Source organism: Moschus berezovskii, chromosome 10 (assembly GCF_049115385.1).
Source record: "Moschus berezovskii isolate FMDL1 chromosome 10, NW_MosBer_1.0, whole genome shotgun sequence".
Taxonomy (NCBI): Eukaryota; Metazoa; Chordata; class Mammalia; order Artiodactyla; family Moschidae; genus Moschus; species Moschus berezovskii.
The window spans coordinates 102000605-102008901 of record NC_142469.1 but is presented as its reverse complement, the minus strand read 5'-3'; the positions used below and the strand labels follow the sequence as shown (position 1 = coordinate 102008901).

The window sequence follows — 8297 nt, the reverse complement described above, 5'->3', positions numbered from 1 at the left end:
AAGGATTTCTCTCCATTTCACCTCTTATATTCATTGAAAATAAAATTTTCAACAGAAGGGGAAATAGTATTTTAGGATCTGTTATCTCGAAGAAATCTCCTTTGTATATAATTGATTATACAAAATGAAAAAAAAATTACTTTTAAAGGATGAATAGTTTTCCCAATTAGAAAAAGTACAAACTGTCCAGCAAAAAAAAACCCTTCTACCATATCCTTTTTATTTCTTGCAGCAAAACACACTGCCACCAAATAAGTCGTTACAAACATACTGTTTTTCTAAATAAATAATAAAATGGCATAACTCACCAGAACATAGTAACAGAATAATTTCTACAAACACTATCAAAGCAAGATAAATAATTAACTCTTGGACAATAAAACAAGGGAACTGCCTTTAAATTATTTAGAAATAGGCTCTAACCATTATTGCACAACTGATGATAAGCACTGAAACATCATATTAAGCTACACAAACTCATATAAAAGAATTATATAACTCTGAGTACACAGCTAAATTCTTTCTGGAAAAACTTACCCGCCAAAGAATCAGGTTCAATATTTTAAAATATGGGAAACTCTGGTAATAGTGGGGAGACGGCCTTCACCATATTTAAAACCTCACCTGTGTTTCTTCGGGGTCTAGAGAAAATGGTAAGGGGATGTCATCTTCCATTGGGCCTGTTTCCTTCCTAATTTTTAAACTAAAACAGAAGATTAAAAACTAATTTTTTTTTTTTTGAAAATACGTTTCTGCAGTATCTTCCACGTGTTTCTTTTTAAACAAAATCCAAATTTAGGACCCTACACCAGTAGACGGTTCCTGTGCTCCTGCCCTACTCTCACAGATATGAGTAACCAAAAAAATGAACTGGGTCGTGCTATGAGCAGGGCTGAATATGGCCCAACAAGTCCCCTAGGAGAGGGAGACAGGGAAAGATAATCTCTGGATTTTTGTTGTTGCAATTAACAAGCAACAGTCAAGGAACTTCTGCAGGTTCTGTAACTTTAACCATGTTCTCCCAGTGGTTTATCAACTCAGTAAACAGTCTGTACAGTTAATAAACAACTTTTTTTTCTAGAGAAGTTGGTGGGGCTCTTGTCAAAGAACTGATTATAACTCTATCTTTTCACACCCTGTCAAGTGCCTAACATCTTTTTTGTTACATTTCTAATCTGTTGGAAAACGTCTATAGCCAACTGAATTTTAATACAGCCCCAAAGAGGAAAGGAGTGCTTTCAAGTCAGTGCTGTCAGCATTTTTAGGAAGCAAAAGTACAGAACAGTATTATCTAATGGGAAAGATACCATGTCGGCTGGGGTTCCCAGATCCCACGATGAGAGCGGGAGAGGCAGGGAAGCCCCGCTTCTCGGCCTCTAGGGACCCACCCCTGCAGCCCCCACCATGTGCAGGGAGCTTCATCAGACGGAAGGATCGCTGAGCCGACAGAATTCTGACACATTGGGAATCTAGTGGTGGCGTCAATGTAAACAGGCTCTCACGAGTGTGGCCCTTGGACCACGCACACCTGCAGGAGTCCCTTCCTCCTGTCATCCTTCCCTGTCAGTTCATGAGCACAGACTTTTATACCTGGTAACAGCACCCCCGCGAAAAAAGCCTCCTTTTATTAGTCAAACACAGTGCATTTGCCAAAATACCCTTCATTAATCAAGTCACCTTGGCGGGGGTGGAGGGGGAATAACATAACATGTGAATTAAATGGTGCCCCACCAAGAGAACCTGTACCTTCAGGATTTTTTGGTTGTGTTTTTCTTTAAACGTTATTATTTTTTTTACACTAGTGGTGATGTTGGAGGAATAATAAAAGCTGGATGTTGTGGAGGAGGAAAACGATGCAAGCTCCTAGTCTTGGAGAACCAGCCAGGCAGGAGGGCAGTTGACCTTCCTTCTGAAGGGCCCCTCTGTCCTGCGGCTGACAGAAGCAAAGCCAGTAGGACATCCATTCCCACAGCATCCTTGCTTCCCAAGCACCACCAGGTGCCTCGCATCCTTCGGTTCCAAATGCCACTCTCCTGTAACTTACTTTTGTTTAAAAAGAAAGAAAAAAAAAGACAATAAAGGATAGTAAAAACCCAAACAAATAACGACGAAAGGTCAGTGCCCTCTCCTGGGTCTGAGAGATGTTTCCAGTTCTGCCCTCATCTTCTGGGCCCCAGAGCCCCGGGGCTCCATCAGGTCAGGCCTCTCTCTCCTGCCCATACCAGGCCCCTCATTTGAGGCGCTGAGTCACGTTGGCCAGGGCGACTGCGAAGGCCTGCACGGCGGAGAAGGGGTACTGGAAGTCCAGGATGTAGGCGCTGCCGTCGATCCTCCCGAACTGCATCACCTGGGGTGGGGTGGGGTGGGGAGGCAGACACGTTAAAGGAGACCCTCAGGGCCATTCCCGACAGAGGCAGACGTCATGTCTGTGAGATATCTGCGACTCTGACAAGCTCCTCAATCTAACTGTGAGTTAGTGGGAAATAAACGCATGGGGACCATGTTGAACTGTGTGGCAGGGGGGCCACAAGGAAGATTCAGAGAATGGGGAGCTCCATGGGTCAGAAGAAGGGGTTTCTCCACCAAGGAAACAGAGACGAGAAAGCAGCAGTACAGAAAGGAATCTCCAGGCTGAAAGAGGCTGAAGAGGACCACCGCTTGTGACTGTCAGACGTCCCTGCTCAGAGAGGGACCAGGAAAGCACGCCCAGTCCCCTCGTGGGCCTCTGCATTCCTGTCATCCCAGGGCTTACTGGGATCACACTGCTGATGTTGTTACACGACATGACATTTATTTGTTCGTGGTCTCGTTTCCATTTCTGTAAACTCCATGAGGACAGGGACCTTTCCTCTGCTTTCCTCAGTGCTCTAGCTTCAGCAGTCAAAACAGAGGTTGGCAAACTCTCTGGGAAGGGCAGATAATAAACATTTCAGACTTTGCAGGTCACGTGGACTTTGCCACAACTACTGAACTGCTGTTCTAGGGGGAGAGTAGGGTAGACAGTACTGAAGTGGATGGATGTGGCTGTGTCTCAATAAAACATTATTTACAGAAAGAGGCTGCAGGCTTGGTGGGCTGATGGCCCATAATTTGCCAACTTCTGGGCCCAGAATTTTGCCAGGCATATAGCAGGTACTCTATAAACATTTGTTGAGCGAAGTAACAATGCTGAGATTTAAATGAGCGGTGAAAAGAGTTCCCAGAATAGTGGGGAAGGATAGTCCAGGATAACAGCCATGCAGTGGGACCACAACAACTCCAGGTTGGAACAGGAAGAACTAAGAAACTATGAAAAAGGCTCAAGTGTACCAAGAGGAGATGCATGTTCTGCCGGAGAGTCAGGGAAGGACTTAATGACAGAAACACAGAGCAATAAGCAAACAGAAGCTGGGTAATCATTGTGTCCAGGGTAATGAGCCTACACAATAAAGGAAACGTAATGGCTCAGACATGAGTCATATTTAGAGGTACAATCAGGGGACCCATGACGACTGATTTACCTGGGAAAAGGGGAAGGGAAAGTTCATCTGTGCTGGGGGGAGACTAGGGTGAAGAAAATGAACCCTCAAGTTGCTCAGAGAGAAATAAGTACATGATACTCCAAACTGAAAAATCAAGAGACAGAAGTAGAAACGTGTTCTTTGCCAATGCATCGACAGACACCAGAAAAAGCACACAGAACTGGAAGAGTAAGCCTCTGGGAGGGTAGGTTCTGGGAGCGGACAAGTGCCTACTATTTGCCTCACGGGTCTTGTAGGAACCACTGGACTGTAAAAAATCAGGACACGGGTTACTTTGGTGAGAAATACATAAGATAGAGATGGGCACACTGAAAATGAGAGGCCCAAGTGGCCCCACCCTAAGAGACATCAGCTGCTTCCCACAGTTCCCATCGGCCTTCTGAACGATTCTCCTCGAAAGCCAAAGCCCAGAGATCTGTCGTGACCATAAGGTTGCATTCTGGCCGCACCCCAGGACAAGGCTTCTTACCTGCCGCCCTTCCAGCTCGATCTGGAAGTTCTTTGCCGACTCCTGGGTCACCCGCCCCCCGAAGTCCAGCTGGTACACCTGGGTGGCCTCGTTCCAGAGCGGCTGCTTGTTGGCCATGACGTACACGAAGCCCTGGCTGCCCAGCCGGCCGTCCTCCTTCTCGCTGGCCTTCCTGCACTTGAACTCCTCCAACTCGCTGGCTGCCCGCAGGCTCCTCTTGCTCTTCCAGCCCTTCTTGCTGCCCTGGCTCTGGTTCATCAGCTCATCCCCGCTGATGAAGAGCTCCGGCTCGCTCTCCGAGCTGTCCTGGAACTCGTTCGTCTTATTCAGCTTCTTTGACTTCAGCTGGTCCTTCTGATTCTTCACTTTCTTCTTCTCCCTCCCCAAGCGAGGGCTGGAGATGAGGGAATTAAAGTCGCTCAGTGTCCGAGCCTCTTTCTTCAACTTGCCCTCCGTGATGGCCTGAACACTGCCCTCCTCTGCCCGGCTGTCCAGCCTCTTGCGGTTCTTCTTCCCGAATTTCTCTGTCCGCTGGGGGACCGGGCTCTCTGTCAGGGAGAGGACTTCCTGGAAGTTGTCTGCAGTCTCCACCATCACCTCTGTCCCCAGGTGGCTTTGGAGGTCGGTGGGCGGGGGGGACACCAGAGGCTTCTCCACCACCAAGTGTGTCTTGGCGGGGAGAGTGCCCTGGGGGCTCTGCACGGGCGGGCAGGCACTGTACGAGTTCCAGGGGTGCAAGGCGATAGGGGGCAGCTGCAAACTGGAGCAGGCGCTGCTTCCCGGGTACATGGGGGGCAGGGTGCAGTAGGCCAGGCTGGGTGGGTAGGCGGGCTGCAGAACCATGGTGGACTCCGGCTGGGCAAACTGCGTTGCGGCCAGGGCGTCTTTCGGGGAGCAGGGAGCCTGCACCCCCGGCAGCGGGGAGGTGCTGTAGCTGGCCGGGTAGGGCACCCCCATCCCATAGCCAGGCTGGAAAGTGGCAGCAGGGCTGGCGGGAGCCTTGGGAGAGACGAAGGGTACTCGGGACACGTCCAGGTGCTGACTCGGACCTACCATCAGAGGGGGCAGTTTAAGGGGGTTGGGCACTGTGCTCTGGGCTGTCCTTTCCTGAGGGACCCACACGTCCTCCCCAATCACGGGGTCCCACTGGTAGGGTGGCGGCCGCTTAACAGCCACGGTGGCCTCACCCAGTGCCGGGTGCCTCGGCGGCTTGTCAGCCGGACAGTGCTGGGCCAGCGCCTCGTCCTCCGTGAAGGCCGAGTTCACGTAGTCAGCACGCTCGCGGGAGCCTTCGGCTGCGCCCAGGAGGCTGTAGGACGACTGGGAGGTCAGCGGAGAGGTGCTGGCTGCGTGCACCAGGCTGGCGGCCGGCTGAGCCCCCGGCTCTGGCCGGCCCGCTGCGCCCCCCGTGCCGCTGCACTGGCTGCAGGTATAGAGCGCGGGTGGTGGCCTCGCGGGGAAGGGCGCTGCGCCCTTGGGCTTGGGCGGGTGTGGCGGCGGCCGCGGGGGCTCGGCCAGCTGCGCCGCCCTGAGCGCCGCCTCGCGGTTGTTCCTGCGCAGCGTGGCGTGGATGAGGCCACCGTCCGGCCTCTGCCCCATGCCCCGGCCGGGGCCCAGCGGACCGGCGAGGTCGGGGTAGGGCGGCGGGTCCCCCGGGGGGATGGAGTAGCGCGGGACTGTCAGGCGGTTCAGGGTGGCGCTGGTGCAGGGCTGCGGGACCTTCTTCTCGGTGGCTGTGAGCCTCAGCGTGGCCGAGCTGCCCGGGCCTGGCAGCGTGTAGGTGTTCTGCGAGCAGAGCATCCGCGTCCGGGGCCGGCACACCTCCTCCACGTTGCCGCTGCTGTCGAAGGTCGTGATCCGCTCGTAGCCCAGGGGCGGCTGGTAGTGTGCTGCTGTAGGGTACGGAGAGAAATCGCCCTTCTTCAGGCACGTGTCCACCGGGGGCTGCGGGGGCGGCAGTGGGGGGGGCGGCGCCGCCGTGGTGGGGGCAGCGGGGATGGTTCCGGGGTAGGGGGGCGGGGGGTTCATCTTGGCCACCTGGACCTCCTGGGTGGCACTGAACACCACCGCGTCCCCCTCGGTGGCCAACTGGGGCACCGGCCGCAGGGCCTTGGCTGGCTTCTGCAGATGCTCGTGGTCTCGGTCGCCGTGGTCCAGCACGGACAGCTGTATGGTCCCCTGGGCCGGCGGCGGCAAGGAGAGCTGAGGCGGGTTGGGGAGGCCGCGGCCTATCTCCACGCCTCCGAAGATCACCTGGCCGGGGCTGGAGTAGCGGTTGGACACGTGGTACTGGCTGGACATGGGGTACTGGGCGGCATTGTCATTCGCGTGCTCGGCACCGCCCACGGCTGTGGTCTGATTAGTCAGGACATCCAGCTGCACATTCTGGTTGGCCAGCAGGGACTGCACCAGCCCGATGCTCTGCGTGGGGGACATGGCTTGAGCCGAGCTGTGGATGGGGGCGATGGGGATGTTCACTGTACAGGGCGGGTTGTTTTCGGGTACACCAGATGCTCCTGTCACTGGAAGGCAATTAGGGAGATGAGCTGCTTACAAAACCGTGCCATGAAACTGGGTCAGCACAACTAATCCAGTCCTCCTGCATACCAAATGCAATGGCTACAGAGGAAGGGGTGTTTGCTTAAGGAAAGCCAGACAGTTCACACAAGTTATGCAAAACTTCTCTAATATTTCTAGAAGATCACACAGGATGAACCTGATGGGTTCTTTAGGGCAGCCTACAGTCATCCATAAGCTTAGGGCATGGCCAGAGCTTTTCAATAAATACCATGTACCTGAATGTCACTGGGGCAAATAACTAAGTGTTTAAAGATGCTGACTCGTGATCTTGATAAAAGGGCCCACTGTTTTGTGCAGGAAGTGGGCAGTGGTATAGTATCAAAGTCCACTGAAGACTCAACGCCTAGGCTTTGGGGTAGATTTCTCCAGAGTTATGGGCTGGTCAGTGTAGGACGTGTCCTGCAGCACATATGTGTCTGAGATTTGTAGCACATATGTGTCTGAGATTTGTATATAACTTGCTGCTGCTGCTGCTAAGTCGCTTCAGTTGTGTCAGACTCTCTGCGACCCCATAGACGGCAGCCCACCAGGCTCCTCCGTCCCTAGGATTCTCTAGGCAAGAATACTGGAATGGGTTGCCATTTCCTTCTCTAATGCATGAAAGTGAAAAGTGAAAGTGAAGTTGCTCAGTTGTGTCCGACTCTTCGCGACCCCATGGACTGCAGCTTACCAGGCTCCTCCGTCCATGGGATTTTCCAGGCAAGAGTCCTGGAGTGGGTTGCCATTGCCTTCTTCAGTATATAAATTAAGTTTCTATAAATAGAACCACGTGAAATGCAGCAGAAAAGACCACTGAAAAGACTCTTCCAGCAAATCTGCATATGAGAGGAAGGGTCATTTCCTAATTTATCTGCTCTTTAGCATTTCAAATGGTACGTAAGGTGAGCCACACTTAATAAACCCTGTGGCTGTGTCTTATTTGTACAGTGTGCATTTGCACTATGAGTGGCAGAGCACATGCAAGTGCTCAGGGCCACTGTCTGAACGACCCTGTCTGAAGTGTTCCCCGAGCGTGCCAAGCTGACTGCTGCAGGCCTGTGAGTGCTGCTAGTATGTGAGCAGGAAATAGAATTTAACAGGCTAATCGCAGAGGCTGGCTGACCTTTCACCAGGACTGCAGCATGAAGCCAGCTGATTCATGAAAAGCCAAGCCTGCCCTCAGCTCCTGTAACAAACTCTCCCCGCCCCTGGGTGCTCTAGTGAGACGGCACGACCTCCTGGCTGCCCGAACCCGGGCCCCATCTCAAATCTACTCTTCCATTCCGCTTCCTCGTCCAGATGCTCTCCCCTCTGCACGGAACTCTGAGGGCAGGCGTCTTCCCCGCTGAAGGAGGGTCTCTGTCACGTCCTGAGCACTGATTGTAAGCCCCTCATCCACAGGGAACTGCAGACGATTATGACCACAGCTGAGCGTCAAACAGAGTCAAACCCGTCACCTTCCAGGAGAACGGAGGCCAACACAGGGAAAGTGTAAAAGACACTCCTATATCTGAGGCTGTGAACAGCAGGACATGGGCTATATCCTCAAATATGTGCAGCCTCGCCAAACGGCAGGTTCCTGCAGTTCCAAGACTGTGCCCATCAGGACTGCGTGAGTTGATAACATCTGCTCCACCACTTGGAGAGAGAAGCTGTCAGAGAACCAGAGGTGGCTACCATGAGCAAGCACCACTGTTTTACAAGTAAAAACCTAGGCTGAGAGAAGTCAAGCGAGTCTCCACGTTCAG

At 52.7% G+C, this 8297-nt stretch overlaps 1 protein-coding gene across 2 annotated transcripts in view; it reads right to left on the bottom strand.

Annotated features, from left to right (window-relative positions):
* Positions 1-203: 203 nt before the first annotated feature.
* The window catches only part of TULP4 (TUB like protein 4), a 192626-nt gene continuing 184532 nt past the window's right edge, over positions 204-8297 (bottom strand). Inside the window, exons 14-16 of one of the 2 annotated variants that reach the window (XM_055433076.2) lie at positions 5178-6512; positions 3991-5039; positions 204-2347 (exon numbers count right to left, since the gene is read on the bottom strand). In XM_055433076.2, coding sequence (XP_055289051.2) covers positions 2231-2347; positions 3991-5039; positions 5178-6512 — 2501 coding nt within the window. In that variant the 3' untranslated portion in view covers positions 204-2230. Of the gene's footprint in view, positions 2348-3990; positions 6513-8297 lie in introns of both variants that reach the window. The other variant, XM_055433075.2, reaches the window with a different exon arrangement.